General features: G+C 43.8%; 1 protein-coding gene across 3 annotated transcripts in view; it reads left to right on the top strand.

Moving 5' to 3' along the window:
• The window catches only part of CEP192 (centrosomal protein 192), a 639,877-nt gene that overhangs the window by 567,198 nt on the left and 53,591 nt on the right, over positions 1-19,088 (top strand). For all 3 annotated transcript variants that reach the window (XM_063923418.1, XM_063923417.1, XM_063923415.1), the window contains 5 exons: positions 1,452-1,612; positions 7,739-7,862; positions 7,942-8,047; positions 8,379-8,580; positions 14,196-14,275. In XM_063923418.1, coding sequence (XP_063779488.1) covers positions 1,452-1,612; positions 7,739-7,862; positions 7,942-8,047; positions 8,379-8,580; positions 14,196-14,275 — 673 coding nt within the window. The remainder of the gene's footprint in view (positions 1-1,451; positions 1,613-7,738; positions 7,863-7,941; positions 8,048-8,378; positions 8,581-14,195; positions 14,276-19,088) is intronic.

The following is a 19,088-nucleotide window of genomic DNA, read 5'->3' as shown; positions in this document are numbered from 1 at the left end:
TATAAAAGTGGGTTACTCACACTAGCTTGTGATCTTGACAAAGGTCCCCACATGGGACCGAAACGTTGATACCCCTATGCTGATTTTCTGATGCTACTAATAAAAAAAGGCTTATGAAGACTGGTGAGTGCTCCTGATATTTATCTCTCTCTCTCTCTCTCTCTCTCTTTTTCTCTCTCTTTCTCTCTCTCTCTCTCTCTCTCTATATATATATATATATATATATATATATATATATATATATATTTTTTTTTTTTTTTTTTTTAGCTCTGTCTGAAATTGCCGGCACTTCACTTAATCACAGATATTGCCCAGGTGCCATCCTTACCCACTTAGCAAGTGGGATGCGTAAAGAAAAGGTGTGGAGGCGGTACTCCTAGGACTTTGTTTCAAAGGTACCTGTAAATCTAGGTCCTGCCGAAAGTTTTTAATAATAAAACAAACTTTGATAGATTTACAGTTACCTAGTTATTGTTATTTCAGCTTTGTTTACAGTGCCGCCTCCACACTATATATATTTATATATCTGTGTGTGTAGATATGGATCGGCACTCCCACTCACAAATACAATAAGCACCGGTGCCCTCTTTGTAAAAAATGTTTAAGCACAGAGGAAGGAAGAAGCGGCACTCTGCGTCTTGTAAAGGTAAAAAGTGTATTCAACACGTGTTGTTGAATACACTTTTTACCTTTACCAAGACGCCGAGTGCCGCTTCTTCCTTCCTCTGTGCTTATATATATATATATAAAATTTATTATTGTTATTCATTTTTATTTAAAAAGAAATATATATATATATATATATATATATATATATATATATACATTGTTTTTATAAATTCCACAACAGCTGGCACTCCCATCAATAGTCACAGCTTGTCTACGTGCCCGAACCAGTATACATACATCTTTCTGTATTTATAATTTATAATACTGTTTCCAATATATTCATACTCACACGATCACTCCAAATCTTCATCAATCATATTACCAATATCTCAGTTAACAGTCCCAGTGTTTCAGTCAATTGGATCAACTTTCATCACTTGTTTTACTGTGTTCAGCTTTGATACATTATTAGTTGTCATTTATAATCTGGTTAGTAACACACATTCATGCATTGTAATGTGTTATGTTATTTGCAAAACATTTTTTTTTTTTTTTTTTTTTTTTTTGTTTAAAATGCACACCACTATCATGAAACCTTTAAGTCAGGAGCACATGGCAAAACTTATATTCAATTTATGCGAAAGTATTCAGATGTTAGGGCAAAAGTGTTCAGTTCTATTCTGAATAAAACAACGCTTCAATGTGAGATAATATAGTTACCAAAAATGAAGAAGAAAAAAAAATGGAAATCTGTTTCATCTTCTTAAAAATGTTGTACATTTGTTCAAGTTTACAGTTTGTAGCTTTTTCTTTATTTAAACATTTTTTATTTTTAATCGTAGTGTCGTTGAAATTCACAATGGTAATGCATCCTTGGATATTCTACCTGTAAAAGGCCCACAAGGATCTCTCCTGCCAAATGTACCTACGCATAATGATGGCATTCCTGCACATACATGGAGTGTCCAACCTGAAATTCTACTGCTCAAAGCTCCTGCTACTGGTATGTATTCTTTCATATTGTGAGTGATAATTACGTAGTAGACACTATAAAGTCTGAAACTTTGACAGTAACAGATGTTTCACATCCTCAGTATGGAAGCTCTCAAGGGCAAAGACCTCTTCTTATACTTGCCTTGCACTATCTGTGTCGGGTGTGGTTCATCAAATCGAACGTGTCTAGGTCGACAATGTTTAGGTCGACCACTATAGGTCGACAGTCAAGAGGTCGACATGGATGGAAGGTCGACAGGGTTTCTAGGTCGACATGTGCTAGGTCGACAGGTCTAAAGGTCGACATGAGGATTTTATTATTATTTTTGTGTCGTTTTCTTCGTAGAGTGACCGGGATCCCAAATTAGTGCACCGCGTCCCCTCGCATGGCTCGCTTCGCTCGCCATGCTTCGGGCATGGTGCCTTCGCTCCGCTACCGCTTCGCTCGGCACACTTTACCGTTCCAATCGTAGTCCACGTGGATCGTTAAGTATGAAAAAATAAAAAAAAAGAAAAAAAATGTGAAAAACTCATGTCGACCTTTAGACCTGTCGACCTGGCACATGTCGACCTAGAAACCCTGTCGACCTTCCATCCATGTCGACCTAGTGACTGTCGACCTATAGTGGTCGACCTAAACATTGTCGACCTAGACACTGTCGATCTTCAGACCGGATCCCATCTGTGTCACCAGTGCTTGCCTATAGGTTGTCTACATGGTCATTGAAAACTGGATTTCTTACCACCCGTTTCTCGCCACTGCATTCTCCTGCCAGCTTCAGCAAGTTGCCCTACCCCACCCCCTGTTCTGTCCTTCCCTATTTGTGGTACTTTTATTAGCCATTGCGTATTGTACTTATGTTTTGTACTGTTACTATGAAATGTTTCTATGTTACCCTTTAAAGTGCTGTGGACATTTTCTGGAGCCTTTTAATTGACGTAATTAACAAAAGATAAAGTAAAAACACTTTCTCTTACGTCCTAGAGGATGCTGGGGTACATTTAGTACCATGGGGTATAGACTGGTCCTTTGGGAGCCACTGGCACTTTAAGAGTTTAATAGTGTGGGCTGGCCCCTCCCTCTATGCCCCTCCTACTAGAACCAGTTTAGAAAATGTGCCCGGAGGAGCCAGTCACAGCTAGGGGAGCTCCTAGGAGTTTTTCTAGTTTTATTGTATTCTAAGAGTTGTAAGGTACAAGAAGGCTGCTGGCAACAGCCTTCCTGCTTCGTGGGACAAGGGGGGGGGTTAATGGTTCTCTATCTCAGCTGACAGGACACTGAGCTCCTGAGGGTGCTGATCGCAAGCTCACGATGCGACCGCTCACTCCTGCAGCACGGCTGCCACCTAACAGAGCCAGAAGAAAGAAGAGTGGCGAGTTCAGCGCCGGCGGCCCGGTTAGTGGGTCGCTGGCGGGAATGACGGCACAAGGGTGGGAGCACAGCTCTGTCAGGCTGCACTCCATGAAGGCTCAGCAACATTGTTATGTAGATGCGACTGAGTGGCGTCCTGGGCAAGCGCGATCACCCTACACTGGCATGACAACCGCTAACAGGGGCTAATCCCGCTGTTAGCACTAAACACCTCAGGCCAGTATAATCATATTATGTGCGGGATGCCGCGCGCCATTACAGGCGGTGGGGATTCTCCTCAGAGCGGATCCAGCACTCACCAGTGCCATTTTTTCCCTGCAGAACGCTGAAGCACGCTGACGGAGCGCTGACCCTCCACCTGACTCCAGTTACTGCGGTACCAGGATGTAATAGACAGGGGAGGGGTTGTAGGGTAATTAGTACTATTCAGCCTATTAAGGTTGATTAGTCAGCGCCGGGCTTTTATCATAACATCTCCAAGGGCGCTGGAACTCTGGGGGAAGCTGTGTCTGATATTTTCCTGTATGTGTATTTATCCACATTACCATGTCTAAGGGCTCTGTATCATGTGCTGCAGAGTGTGTATCTTCTCCTGAAGAGTCTATCCCATGTACTCAGGACTGCAATATGTTTTCCCAACCTTCTGAATCTGAACCCCCATGAGTGGATTCTTTAAGGGGAATGATATCCCAGATTTCATCAAGGATGTCACATAATGAGAAAGACGCAGTTTTTGAGAGAGTCTGTAGAGAGTTTGCAGCATTCAGCTCCTACTTCCTCAAATACCCCACATACATACCCTAAAAAACATACACTTGCCCAAATAATGCAAGTTGACACTGATACCGACTCTGATACAGGGGACGGTGATGGGTATATGCATGGGGGGGATGCCTCCCTTGCTAAGGGGGTGCAGTTGAAGATTGAAGCCATTAGGGATATTACTGAAAAGGTACCTGAGCCGGAACAGGAATCTTATTTTACGGAAAACAAGAAATCCTCCCTCACCTTCCCGGCTTCTAAAGAGCTAAACTCTAGATTTGAAAAATCCTGGGAAATCCCAGAGAATAAATTCCAGGTACCTAAAAGAATTCTCATTGCTTTTGCTTTCCCTGAAGAGGATAGAAAGAAATGGGAAAACTCACCTATAGTAGACGCTTCTGTATCTAGGTTGTCTAAAAAGGTGGTTTTACATGTCCCTGGTTCAACCGCCCTAAAAGAGTCGGCTGACCGCAAGATTGAGACTACGCTCAAATCTTTATACACTGCTACAGGCGTGGCTTTAAGGCCCACTATTGCTTGTGCGTGGATTTCTAAAGCCATAGTAAAGTGGTCAGGCACATTACTAGAGGACTTGGATACTATGGATAGGTGTGACATTGATTTGTTTTTGCGTCACAGGATTCTGCTGGGTTCATGGTGGAGGCCATGAAAGACCTCGGAATGCAGCATGCAAGGGCTACTTCCATGGCGGTCTCAGTACGCAGAGGACTCTGGCTACGCCAATGGACTGCGGATGCAGAATCTAAGAAAAGTTTAGAGAACTTACCCTTCACAGGTCCGGCTCTGTTTGGGGATGCATTGGATTCGTGGATTTCCACGGCAACTGCGGGTAAGTCAACTTTTCTCCCCTCAGCAGCTCCACCGACTAGGAAATCTTATCCTACGTTCACACTGCAGTCCTTTCGGACCGCAAAATTTAAAACTGAATCTCCTAGACAAATGGTCGGGATCACATCTTCACATGCACCAGCGGATATGCCTGTCGCCGAAAGCCAGAATTTCACTCCTATGGTGGCTGCCAACTTCTTACCTACTCGAGGGCCGCAGGTTCGGAATTCAGAATTGGATCCTTCTAACCACGGATGCAAGTCTCAGAGATTGTGGAGCAGTCACCCAAGGGGAAAATTTCCAGGGAAAGTGGTCAAGTCTGGAATCCATCCTTCCGATAAACATTGGAACTAAGGGCCATATACAACAGCCTTCTACAAGCGGCACATCTTCTGCAAGATCAGGCCATTCAGGTTCAGTCAGACAATGTGACGCAGTGTCCTACATAAACTGACAGGGCTGAACGAAGAGCAGAGCGGCAATGTCAGAGGTAACAAGAATCCTCCTCTGGGCAGAAAAGCACGCGGTGGCGCTATCAGCAATCTTCATTCCGGGAGTGAACAACTGGGAAGCGGACTTTCTCAGCAGACAACGATCTCCATCCAGGAGAATGGGGCCTCCACTCGTAGGTGTTCGCAGAGTTGAGAAGCCGATGGGGCGTACCTCGGGTAAACATGACGGCCTCTCGCCTCAACAAGAAGCTTAGCAGGTACTGCTCCAGGTCGAGAGACTCTCACAGGCAGTGGCGGTGGCCGCACTGGTAACTCCGTGGGTGTTCCAGTCAGTGTATGTGTTCCCTCAACTTCCACTCATCCCCAGGATTCTCAAGCTACAGTAATAAAAAGAACAAGAGTTCAGGCGATCCTCATTGCTCCGGACTGGCCAAGGAGGGCTTGGTACGCGGATCTTCAGGAGTTACTCCTAGAGGATCCGAGGCCTCTTCCTCTTCGCGAGGACCTTCTTCAACAGGGGCCGTTCTCTTATCAAGACTTATCGCAGCTACGTTTGACAGCATGGATGTTGAACGCCAGATCTTAGCACGGAAGGGCATTCCGAAAAAGGTCATTCCTACCCTAATTCAGGCTAGGAAGGGCGTTACGTCTAAACATTACCATCGAATTTGGAAAACACATTGCCGTGTCGACACGGATCAGTGTGCGATGTGAAAGCACTTTGCCCGAATTAGCGGGTCGCCTGACCCGGTAATTCAACCCGGTATAAAGAAGGGTTATTACCAGATTGAATACCGGGTCAGGCGCAGTGTTAATGGGAGCCGTGTCGATGCGACATGGCTCCCATTCACAGCATAGGGAGAGGCGGCGCAGGAGATGAGCTCATCTCCCAGTGCCGCCTCCACCCCCGCCCCTGCTGCTGCTGCTGCGCCTTCCTGCTGCTATGGCAAACAACCCGGTATATTGCCGGGTCGGAAAGCCAGCAAAGCAGAGCAAATGCCGGATCCCACCCAGTAAGGACACGTTTCTCTTCCCGGGTGGGATCCAGCATTTGCAATCTGAAAGCGGTATGACTAATGCATACATGGAAGTGTTTGAAGCCTTGATGAGCATTTGTTAATGGCACAACCAGTATCTCTGTGGGGCAGATTAATTTTGAATTGGGCGAAAGGGCTTACTGTGGGCCTTGCTATTCAATTAGAAATCTGCATTAAGTTAATGTAGGCTTAAAGGGAGTAAATGCGCATTTAGCTTGCACCTCCCAGAGTAGGGAAAATTCCTTATTTTAAGGTAAAATGGTGGGACACAGTGCAGTACCCCTAGGGCACTGCCCCTCCCAATGAATACTAATCTATCCAATTGTAAAGCCCAATGGAATTTGCTGTGCTATTTAAGAAACTGTTAATTAATAATGTATTTAGAGATTTTTAAATACTAAATTCTGGCCAGTACAGATTTTTCATGTACTGTTTTCTAAAAAGCAGAAATATGGGCTATGTATGTGTTGGGTGATGTATTGATAGGAAAAGGGTTGTTAATTCCCACGTGCATGCTACAAAAAAAAAAAATAATGAAGTTTTTTCTTTCTCTCTTAAACTTTATACAAACGCCTATTTACACACTTAAGTGTCACCGCAGAAACATTTTAATGTCCCCCCAAAATACTGCACACATTGCTTATATTTAGCAATTATTTTCACATAATTTATAAATGTTGCAAAAGTCACTCATTTGACAGCATGTGACTGCCTCCAGTACTTTGCTTATGGCCACTAACAGCCTTCCAGACTGTCCTGCTATCTTATTAAGTCATCGCTACCCTACTGTTTCTAGTTGAGTTGCTAGGAAATCAGGAGGGCTATTCATTAAAATATTGCACAATATGCACTTTAAAGTACTGCGAGACTTCACACAAAAGAACTTGCAGTACAGAATGTAGACATGTATCCCTTCTTTTCCACTACAGTCAGACAGTGCTATTCTCACAGATATAGATTCTCTTACTTTATATAAAAAAGATAGGGCTTCCTATTGCCAAACAACTCTGGTATTGTAAATTACATTTATTGCTGTGCAGTATTGCCTGCCCCTTAATTCTGTGACATTGTGTGATACATACACACTAAGTAACATTGGCCCAAATGTGTTAAGCCTTAAAAAGTGATGAAGTGGAGACTGATAAAGAGAGATAAATGACCAGCCAACCAGCTCCTAGCTGTAATTTTTCAAACACAGCCTGTTACATGGCTTAATACATTTGGGCCAATATCTCATTTGCGCTTACTGTAGCTGCATCTTCAAAGTGTTAAAAAAATTGATTACTTGTGTTTATGTTAAATATCTTCTGTTACTCCCAAGTTTGCACCTAAAGTAGAACCTTCTTTGATTCAGGTACATCCTGCTCTAGTGTACAGAAGAAGAGTTTAGTGATCTCTATATGGAGAGGTATTGCGTAACTGGCAGTGGACTCTGCAAATTGCACCAGAGGTGTAATGCTATGGTTTTTCCTGCTATTTACATACTATAACTGGTCTACAGTGCTGATAGCAGTTCATTGCAGAAGGGCTAGTGGAACTCTAAAGGCATGGTCTTTCCCTGTTTAGCAATTAGCAATTCTGTGTGTTGTGATGGTAGAAACTTTATTCTGATTATTAAAAACCCCAGTCTCTCTAAAAATAAAAATGATTCCCTTCTTTCATAGGTGGCTTGGCAGGAACAGGCCAAATACAAATTGTGAACAATTGTTCAAGTGTGTTACAGTTTGATCTGTCCTGGCCTGCTCATTGTCTTGCTATTACACCACAGCATGGAAGTATTGAGCCACAGTAAGTGTCACACTGCCTTTTTTACTGTTTTTATGTATAAAATCATGCAATAAATGCTAATCTAGGTCGTCTTCTGCAGGAGTCATATAATAATCCTTGTCAGTCCAAATCCATCTCTATCTACAAAGCAGACATTGCTTCCATGGCATGGACAGATTTATGTGCATTGTGAAAATGGGCAAAAGGTAATTTTTTAGTTAGTGTTCATGTGTTCCAATTATTTCTTAATGCTGTAAGTATTTAATAAATAAAAAAATACGATGACACTGAGGTAATATAATTCTGTATTCGTATAGTGTCATACTCAAGACATTTATTCCTTGTGTAGGTGATGACACAGCTGAGGAGCTCATAAAGCACTCTGACAGCAGTGACCACGCTATTCTCTGACTGCTGCAGCACTCTACTGCACATATTTTTGCTAATTAAATCGTTTGTAGTATGTATATTTTCACTTGTATGTAGCTGTTGTACAGTCTGAATTTCATATGTATTATGTTCTTTACTCTCCAATAGATTGTTAAAGTTCAGATAAGTGACTTAACTGCAACAAGCGTATCTGCAGATGAAGGAAAACCAAAGTCCCTGCCTGCTTTCTCGCTTCGCCAGGAAACACCAGTTCATGTGGCTAAACCTCTACCAAAATCTCCCTCCGCTAAGATTGAAATAAAAAAAAACACCTTAGTATTTTCTAAAACCACAGCTGGAGAAAGTTCAGGTATTATTTAAATATTTAAGTTAATACTTTTTTGGCAGTGAGATTTTTTTTTCAAAACATTATTATGAATACTTTAATGCCATTATATGGAGAGAAAAAAAAAAGGATTTTTAGTACTTGGTTAAATCCATTTCTCGAAATCCATGTGGGGGTCATTGATATACCTTGGGGTAATGGGAGCATTGTCATGAAGTAGGCACTACTTCTTCAAAACAAAAACAAAAGACATGTTTCCTGCTGTCTCGTCACTCTCCACACCCCTCCACCCTCCTAGCTTTTAGTTTATTCTAACAAAACGCCCACCAAGAATCTGAATGAAACTCTCAAATCAGAAACCAGTCCCCAACAAGTAGTGTAAAATAAACAGAGTGAAAGAAGAGGTGGGAACAGTGTCCCCTAGGTGGACACTGAGAAATGGATTTAACAGTAAGTACCAAAAAATTTCTTTTCTCCATCATCCGAGCTGGGGACACTGATATAGGGGTACCCCAAGGTTCTGTCCTTGGTCCTCTACTCTTCTCTCTCTACACGTCCTCACTAGGTAAGCTCATTAGTTCTTTTGGTTTCCAATATCATCTCTATTCTGATGACACTCAAATCTATCTTTCCTCTCCAGACCTCTCCCCTGCTCTCCTCACTCATATCTCCAACTGTCTCTCTGCTACCTCTTCCTGGATGTCCCAGCACTTTCTTAAACTTAACATGTCTAAGACCGAGCTGATCATCTTCCCTCCCTCCCGCATAACCTCACCTCCTACAATCTCATTATCTATTGATGGCACTACTATCTCCTCTAGCCCCCAAGTGTGCTGTCTTGAAGTAATCCTTGACTCCTCCCTCTCCTTCAAACCACACATTCAGCACCTCTCACAAACCTGCCGTTTTCATCTAAAAAATATTTCCAGGATCAGACCCTTTCTGACCCAGGATGCTACAAAGACTCTTATCCACTCACTGTTCATCTCCAGACTGGACTACTGTAATCTCCTCCTAACTGGCATTCCTGACAAATACCTCTCTCCACTCCAATCTATACTCAATGCTGCTGCCCGGCTCATCTTCCTCACCAAACGCACTACGTCAACCTCTCCTCTCTTACTAGACCTTCACTGGCTCCCCTTCCCTTTCAGAATCCATTTCAAGCTTCTCACACTTGCTTACAAAGCCCTCACCCACTCCTCTCCCATCTACATCTCTGACCTTATCTCCCTTTACACTCCCACCCGTCCTCTTCGCTCTGCTAATGCACGTCGACTCTCCTGCCTACGGATTACTTACTCCCACTCCTACCTCCAAGATTTTTCACGTGCTGCACCACTTCTCTGGAATTCCCTACCTCTCCCCCTCAGACTCTCCACATCTCTACAAAACTTCAAACGGACTCTCAGGACCCACTTCTTCACCAAACCCAGCCAAATCTCATCCTAAACCTCTGTTCCACGCTCTCTATGTACCCCATCTGTCTCACCCCTGTCTGTCTACCCTCCCCTTTAGAATGTAAGCTCTCATGAGCAGGGCCCTTTTCCCTCATGTGCTTATCCTTTTCTTACTTTAATAATATTCAACTGCACCAAATCCAGCAGTCTTCTGCCACCTGATACTTATTCCAGTGTCATCTGCTGATGTAGCTATGTTTATTTACTCTGTACTTGTCCTATGTTGTCAACTGTAAGTTGCTGTTTTCCTGCTTGATTATTTGTTTATGTACTCTGTAATTGGGCGCTGCGGAACCCTTGTGGCGCCATATAAATAAAGGATAATAATAATAATATACTGTTAACTAGTGCATCAGCAAAAGTTGTAAAACATGAAGGGTGGATCAGCGGCTGCCTAAACCAACAGGTTGACCACAGCACCATACAAAATTGCCTAGGAAGTTTACACTGAACAGAAATGGCAAACCGCAGGCTGAAAAGGAGCCATAGGAGCTACATCCGAAACTTATGTTCGTATTAAAGTAGGCTCAAAATAAAATGGCCACCCATAGCTAAATTGCCTGCCAACCTCTTGCGAGCACCTGAATGCACAAGTAGACAATCCATCTTATATAATATAACTGATTCATGACATGGGATCTGCACTGCATTAAGGAAGAAGAGATAAATACCACATCTTGCGGCAATAGCCAGACCCGGAACAGGCGAAACATATCCCAGGTCATCTGCAACGTGGTGACAACTGTACAGAATGAAGACCTGGACACCGGACAAATTAAGCCTCTGGAACAACCAGACATGGAGACCTACAAGAAAGACCTCCAGCAGTGACTCCCTACATTGGCGAGTCACACAACAAAGGAGACAAAAGCCAAGTTAACCTTGCAAGGCAGGTGGCATTGCAGAATCTGCAGTGCAAAAAAAAAAAAACATAAGAGGGAAATGTGATCCTGTTTGCTTTTCGCCTTACCGATGCTGAATTCAGCACAGTTCCTGAGACACAGTAAAGAAATCTGAAAGCTCAGCAGCCTCCAATGAATATGGCCACAAAAGCTACGCTGGGAAAGCTGTTTTTTTGGCAGATTGGACACGGACTGATTTGTCCATCCAGATGGAGTCTGCTTCCCAGTATGACCACAGACAGAACACCCAAGGGCACAGTTATGAAGGCGCAGGGTAGGTGCTTCGTATGCCGGTGGGGGAAGGGGGCCCAGCAGGGAAGCAGAAGTTATCCATCTCACAAAGAATGATAAAGCTCTATATCTAAAGTAGTTAATATAAGACAAACTTGGTAAAGGGTTAATGTTTTATTTGGGTTAATTAAGATAAAGTTTTTTTTTTTTTTCAATGAGTCTGAGGGAGGCAATTACGGGATTAATGCACATTAACAGAATGACTTGGTTTTGGAACTAATTAATGGGATTATTAAAGTAATGTAAAGGAGTTAATTATATTGAATTGGGTTGTTCCTATGATGCTGAAGTAGTTAATGGTTTTTGAGGAAGGGGTATTTTCTGATGAAGCAATGATGTAAGTTAAGCAAAAATATGTGGCTAATGCTCTCCCTCAACCTAGAACCAATTTTAGATTGAGGGCGGCCTCCCTTTTTCAAATTATGGGTCCCCTTACTACTTGCTATCTGATGATCAATGGCCAGTGTTACTCTGCACTATGGAAAATGTATGTTTTCTGCAAATGGTAGAAAGACAGGTCCATTTTTACCCTCGATCAGGCACCTACAAACATCAGGAAGCTGTGGGAAGCTATCTAGACGGCATGGGTGCATCTCCCCAGAGGTCTTCCATTCACTTGTGGAATCAATGCCACTTCACTTCGCTGGGCTACAGGAGGTCCTACACAATACTAGACACTTATGCCAAGACTTTTGGCACTTCAGTGTATAATATATATAGGATAACTAGGCAATAGCTACGTAACTTGAATAAGCAGACTCTCCTCTTTCAAGTATGGGTGTCCACAAAGTTTCTTGAGTTATTATGGGGTGAGAGGTAGTTTCCACCACGTCCCATAAATGCTTGATTGGGTACATGTTGAGCTCACATGGTATCGACCCAATTTGTCGTAACTTTCCAGAATGCTCCTCAAGCTAATTCTGGACAACTTGGAACCGATGACATGGTGCATTATCCTGCTGGAATATTTTATCGTTGTGGGGGTACATGAGGTCCATGCAGGGCTGAAGATGGTCACCAAGCAGTGCTTTGTAGCAGTTACTGGTCAATGATATGTTCAGGTGAACCAGGAGACCCAGCCCATGACACGTAAACACACCACACCATTATGGAACCACCACCAGCCTGCACAGTGCCTGAATCTGTGACTCATTGGGCCAAGCCACATGTTGCCAGTCCTCCAATATTCAATATGCGACATCACAAGCCCAGGTGAAGTGTTGTAGTGTTAACAGGGGCACTCTGGTGGGTCTTCTGCTCCCTTATCCCATTGAAGCTAAACACTGTACTGACCTGCTGGATATGCGTCTAGTATCTTGTGTGTTGGATGGGATTTTTACCAGTGTTGCTTGTTTGTTACCGAGGACAATTCTGGCCAGGCATCGCTGGTCATGATCAATAAACACCCGTGGTCTCCCACTACGCTGTCCATAGTGGGTGGTAATGCCTTCCATGAGGTATTCCCGGCATACAAGTGACACCATAGATCAAGGAATGTTGAATGTCCACACTACTTCGGAAATGGAATATACCACCCATTGGGCACCCACTATCATGCTGTGTTCGAACTCCGTTAATTCACGTTGCCTTGCCATAAACAGCATAGTGCGATGTTCAAACTGACTCGCAAGATGTCAGATATCAACTGATGCAGGTCTGCCCATTTCCAAGAAGTCACATTACTCTGGCACCACCTACCATTACCTTTTACATACTGCTATCCCATGACTTTTGGCACAGGACCTCTCATTGCGTAAGTTTAATCAACTCGTAAATATATGTATAATCAATAGTATGGTCTTGGTATAGATTAATTTTCCACATAGTCAGCATACTTTTCTAAGCATTTGTTCCACCAGTACACTAAGTCATCTATCCCGGTATAGCAGAAATAAGTGTTTAGCGCCTGAAGCCAGCACATGATGAGTTGCTGAACTTCACAGTCTGTTTTGCGAATTGCCTTCCACCCAGGTGCTTCTTCAATGGTCCAAAGAGATGAAAATCACTCTGTGCCAGGTCAGAGCTGTAGGGTGTATGGTCCATTACCTCCTAATGGTAGTAGTGTACGGTTTGCCAAGTGTAGCCTGGCGTTATCGTGCATGACATTCTTTGCTGATGGAGTTGTTTTGAATTTTTTTCGAAGGTGAGGACAATGTGTGTTTCTGTATCATGGATGCTTGCTTCGTCTTCATGGTCACATACTGCACCCACATTTCATTGCCTGTAACAGCACGCTGCGGGAACTGCACTCCTGCCTCATGGTACCGTGTCAAGTGCACAAGAGGCATCCTATTGGTTTTGTGAGTTGCTTCAGGACCCAACGTGAACACTTTTTCCTTTTAACCCAGTTGCTCATGAATGATGTGCACAGTACCCACTAAAATGTTTAGTTAGTGATATTGCTGATGAGTCTATCCCCCTGAATCAGACCTTCAGTGCGGCACCAATTGTCATATGTGGTGGACGTGCTTGGCCAGATGGATCGCTGCTTATCTTAAACGTCTGTCCTGCTGTTATAAAAGGCGCTGCCCCAAACCCATACCTGTTTCCGTGACATGACGTTATTATCGTACACCTCGACAAGTTGCCGATGAATTTCAGCTGCTTATTTGTCCTTGAGATGCAGAAATCTGATCACACTATGCAGCTCAGTGTTTGACCATTGTTCCGCGAGCACTGCCATTTTACAACTAATGTTGGGACAGTATGACTGATATGAGGCGCAGTGTAACGGCCGTGAGGGGAAGCAGTGATCTGCTCTGGCGAGAAATTAAGATGGAATATACAAACGTGAGAGATCTTGTTACCTTACTTATTGAATCATCCTTGTATATGTACTGTAGATAGATCTGTAGAGGTATACATATACTACATATAAAATATATGTACATGCTATAACCTTTATATGATCTTTCAGAAATAATATCGACCAACAATTTCAGTGTTCATTTGGGGTTTATTTTGTTTCTACGCTTTCATTCTTTAGAGACCTTTCTGGACATTGAAAATCCAAGTGAACAAGATATGAAATGGATTCTCTCCTCTTTTGCACCTCCTTACGTAAAGGTATTTTTTTGTTGGTTTAATCAAAACAGTGCATTACTTTTATTATAAAGAAGAATGTTACACAGTCCAAATACTGTAGATCAGTTTGTGCAGGGTAATATATAAATAAATATAAAAAACAGTTGGGTGCTACAGTATGTTTCTACCAAGGCAGCTGTAATAAAGGAGTCAGTCTCCACAAATAAGGAATATAGCAGTATGACAACTGTGCAGAAGTGTCCTTAGGTCTATAACATGCTGTACATTAATTATTTACATAAATTGAATGTTTAAGACCACAAATAACAATAACATAGCAACACATATAAAAAGCTTTAAAATTGAAATCTGTCAGCAGATATGGCATTATTCAAACATGTATATAAACAGTCCTCTTGTTATGGCAAGCGGATAGATTTGAATATGGTTAATGTCCCTTTAAATGCTGCAGAATGTCCAGCTTTAAAGTAATACATTTATAAATTCCTTGAGAGTACTTTTGAGATCCAAATTAGCGAGGAAATCTACAGCACAAATAGAAGGTTCCCATATGACCACGGTGAAGTCACAAAATGAAGGGGAATCCAGTGCCAAATAGACAGAAGGTCCATTAGGTGTAGCCCCAGCTGATACGGTGTAGCGCCTAACGCGTTTCACTGCTATGGCTGCAGCATTATCAAAGGCTCTGCTATGGCTGCAGCATTATCAAAGGCGCTAGACTGTGTCGGCAGAGACTACACCTGAAGGACCTTCTCTCTATTACGTTGAGGAAACCTAATTATGAAAAAAAAGAAGCATTGATCAGATTAAAGACCATAACAAGCCCCAATAAATTGTCAACCTTTTCAGTTTGTGTGTGTGTGTATATATATATATATATATATATATATATATATATACACACACACATTTTTTTTCCACCTCTAGCATCCATAAAGGATATTGGGGACACATTAGTACGTTGGGGTATAGACGGGGTCCAAAGGAGCCAGTGCACTTTCAATTTCTTCCACTTGGTGTGCTGGCTCCTCCCCTCTGTGCCACCTACCACAGGCAATTTGGAAAAAAGTGCCCTCAAGAGAGGATGCACACTCTGCTAGCTCCAGAGGTTTTTTTTCTTCATTTTATTTTAAACTTTAGTTTATTTCGGTATGCTCTTTGGGCAACAGCATACCTGAGTTAGGGGAGGGGACGGTCACCGGCCTCGCGAGGTGCAGAGCCACTGCCCTGCTGCAGGACCACCGTCCTGAGGGGTTGTTTGTACAGCAGGGCACTGCACCTGGGCTGTCGCAACTGCAGCACGCCACACACCCCTAACTCTGCCTGAAGGTGATTGTCAGTGGTGAGTACACATCGGGGATCCCGCTAGGGGTGTCCCCTGTTCTTGGTGCGGCAGAAGCGCGGGTGACGCATACGGGTCCCATCTGGGCGGAACCTGCTATATAGCCCCTGCGTGAGACTGGCCAGCGATGATATATATAGATTTAGGTAGATAGAGAGATATATATATATATATATATATATATATATATGTGTGTGTGTATGTATGTATGTAGCTCCGGCGCCATTGTAGCTCAGCGGCATTTTGGCGCCTTCCTCTGCATAAGCAGCAGCAGCCTCACAGCTCCCTCAGACTGTCGCACGCTGGATCACTGGTACAGGGTGTTGATTAGGGGGACAGCCGCTAATTGTAAGCAGTTCTCACTGTTATGTAAAAAAACGCTGACAGCCTCACTGGGGCTCTGCAGCGTTGGGTGTGCTGGTGTCCTCTCTTCCTCTGCGTCTCCTCTCACATGCAATATGGCATGCTTGCATTGCTATCAGTCTGTGTTGTGTTTTGTGTGTTTTCATTATGGTAAAACAAAAGTTATGCAGTGTATGTAATGCCAGATTCTACCCTCTTAGATCTGGTTCCATATCATGTGAGCAGTGTAGTCAGTCCTCACAAAATGCTGAGGACAATGTGGGGGGGAGAGTCAGGAGCCCACCTGGCTGGGGGCGGTCAAAACTATGATGTCTGATATGTCATCTCAGCTCACTGCAAATGCCAACAAAGCACAAGAACTGCAAAAAGCAGTAGCAGATCTAGCTGCCAGGGCTAATATTTCCCATCCCCCTCTGTCTAATACAGGTGCGCAAAAACGTGCTTTCTGCAGCGGGGTGCACTGATATTCCACAGGGAATAACATCGGGGTGTAGAGTTAGATCTTGATCCGAGGCACCAACAGGCTAAAGCAGTGGTTCCCAAACTTTTTTGAATCATGGCGCCCTAGATTATCAGAATTTTTATCACGGCACCCCTAGTCCAAAAGTTTCTAATTGGGAAATTTATAAAAAATATGAAATTAAGTAAATTATGTTTATATGTCATACTTAGGTTCAGTTATGTGGTGAGGGACAAGATTTGTTCTGTTTGTACACATATTTTATGACTGGCAGCCACAAGTACTAGTTTTTCCTATTACATGGATAATAAATATTTTGAATTGGTTCTGGACCACCAACCCGAGGCACCCCTGCAAGTGTCCCGCGGCACCCCAGGGTGCCACGGCACACAGTTTGGGAACCACTGGGCTAAAGCTTTGACTGTTCCCAGGATGCACTGCACCGCCTCCTCTATTGCCCCGGCTCCCGCACTGGAGCTCAGTTTGTAAGTTGGTGCCTGTAGTGCAGGTGACTAACGGGGGACTGCGCAAAGCAGCCCTGAAAAGCGCTTAATATAGGCTCCATTGTACCCGGTGGTGAAGTCCAGCAGAGGGGATAATAAAGAGCTGACCTGTAGCCCCTCCCCCTGCTCCGGGCGCCATCTACTGCTGGTGTTCCCACCCTGGAGCTGCATCTCTCTCCCTCACTCCCTGAAGAGATTTTGGCACCATTACATAGCTTTGATCTCTGGGACTGCTGGGCACTGTCTCCTCTGTAAAACCGCCTGTCTTGTCAGCGCTGTGTTTTTACGGACACTTAAGTATTCTACATGTCATTTTAGACAGGGTTAGTTAAGAACAAGTGTACTGCTATATGAATATTTAGTACAAGTATTCTGTGATATACATCCAGTGTTTACTGTGCATTGTTATATCTGTATACATACATATCTATATGTAGATTTACTAGTCCAGTGCAGTCTTATTGTTTATATGTAATAATTTCTGAATTGTACCTGTGACTGTATGTGCCTATAGCTGCTGTGTGGATTCTATTCTGTGTATCACACGTATTGCTATCACTATATTCTGTACCCTGGGGGGTTAAGTGCGTCAGGGTCTCATTTAAAATAGTGTTCCACAGGATATACTGTTTTGTATTTTTCACTGTGTGTTTGTCACCTCACACACTTAAATCCTCTGTTTTGTGCTTTGCATTTGCTCTCACATAACACAGGGGTTTTTTTTTGTAGGTATTGTTTGTCTGGCTGTTGCGCCTTAAGGCTACATTCCCAATAATGTATGCTACTCAGGGCAGGAAATCCGAAGACACTCCTGCATCATGCAGTGCTGGCGCAACGGATTTCACTGAGGAAAAGGTTTCAGCTGATGGTTCAGGTACTGCGTGCCCTGCACCTTCCAGTCGGTCTACAGCACCTGTGGCAAATCAAGACACACCTTGGGCTGCTTTTGCTGACGACGCAACGCGGCTTATGCCCCCTGTGGGACCTCCTGTGCCATTGCAGCCACATATTGTCCCTGTAGTTCAGGGATGGGGAACCTTCAGCCCTCCAGCTGTTGTTGAACTACACATACCAGCATGCCTTGCTACAGTTTTGCTATTTGACCATGCTAAAACTGTTGCAGGGCATGCTGGGATGTGTAGTTCAACAACAACTGGAGGGCCGAAGGTTCCCCATCCCTGCTGTAGTTAACCCGCCTTGGGCGGATGCTCTGCCTCGACAGCTCCGAGGGTGTTCACGAAGGTGATGGAGGAAATCATGTTCCAGCTCAGAGTCCATGGGGTCAACATTGTCCCTTACCTGGACGATCTCCTGATAAAAGCAAGTTCCAGGGAGGTTCTACTGCTCCATATAGATTGCACTATTCAAATTCTGTCTCACTACGGGTGGATCCTCAATCTACAGAAGTCTCAACTGGAACCGTCTCAAAGGCTCCTTTTTCTGTGTATGATACTGGATACTGTAGCTCAGAGAGTGTTCCTCCTTAAGAGATGGTTCGCATGGTTCTCCGACCTGCGCAAGTTTCCAGTCATCTTTGCATAAACTTGTTGGGAAAAATGGTAGCCTCGTACGAGGTGATACAGTTCGGAAGGTTCCATGCCAGACCCTTCCAATTGGTCATCCTGAACAAGTGGTCCGGTTCACATCTTCAGATGCAGCGGATGCTTCAGCTGTCATCCCAAGTCAGGATTTCACTCCTGTGATGGTTACAGTCTTCCAACCTGCTGGAAGGTTGACGATTCAGGATTGGATCCTCATCGCGACGGATGCAAGCATGAGAGGATGGGGAGCTGTCACCCAGGGGGCGCAGTTCCAGGACAGGTGGTCTGCCCAAGAGGCTCTACTTTCGATCAACATTCTGGAACTTCGGGCTATCCACAATGCTCTGATTCAGGCCTCCCCTCTACTCAGGGATCAGGCGATCCAGGTTCAGTCGGACAACGCCACGGCAGTGGCATACATCAATCGACAGGGAGGGACACAAATCAGGGTCTGCATGCGAGAAGTGACAAAAATACTTCTCTGGGTGGAAAGAAATGCAAGAGCGCTGTCCGCAATTTTCATTCCAGGAGTGGACAACTGGGAAGCGGTCTTCCAGAGTCGCCACGACCTCCACCTGGGGAAGTGTGGATTACATCCTCAGGTGTTTCAACGGATTGTCGACAG

Source organism: Pseudophryne corroboree, chromosome 5, assembly GCF_028390025.1.
Source record: "Pseudophryne corroboree isolate aPseCor3 chromosome 5, aPseCor3.hap2, whole genome shotgun sequence".
In the NCBI taxonomy this organism is placed as follows: Eukaryota; Metazoa; Chordata; class Amphibia; order Anura; family Myobatrachidae; genus Pseudophryne; species Pseudophryne corroboree.
The sequence above is the reverse complement of the archived record's forward strand: the minus strand, read 5'-3'. Positions and strand labels throughout refer to the sequence as shown.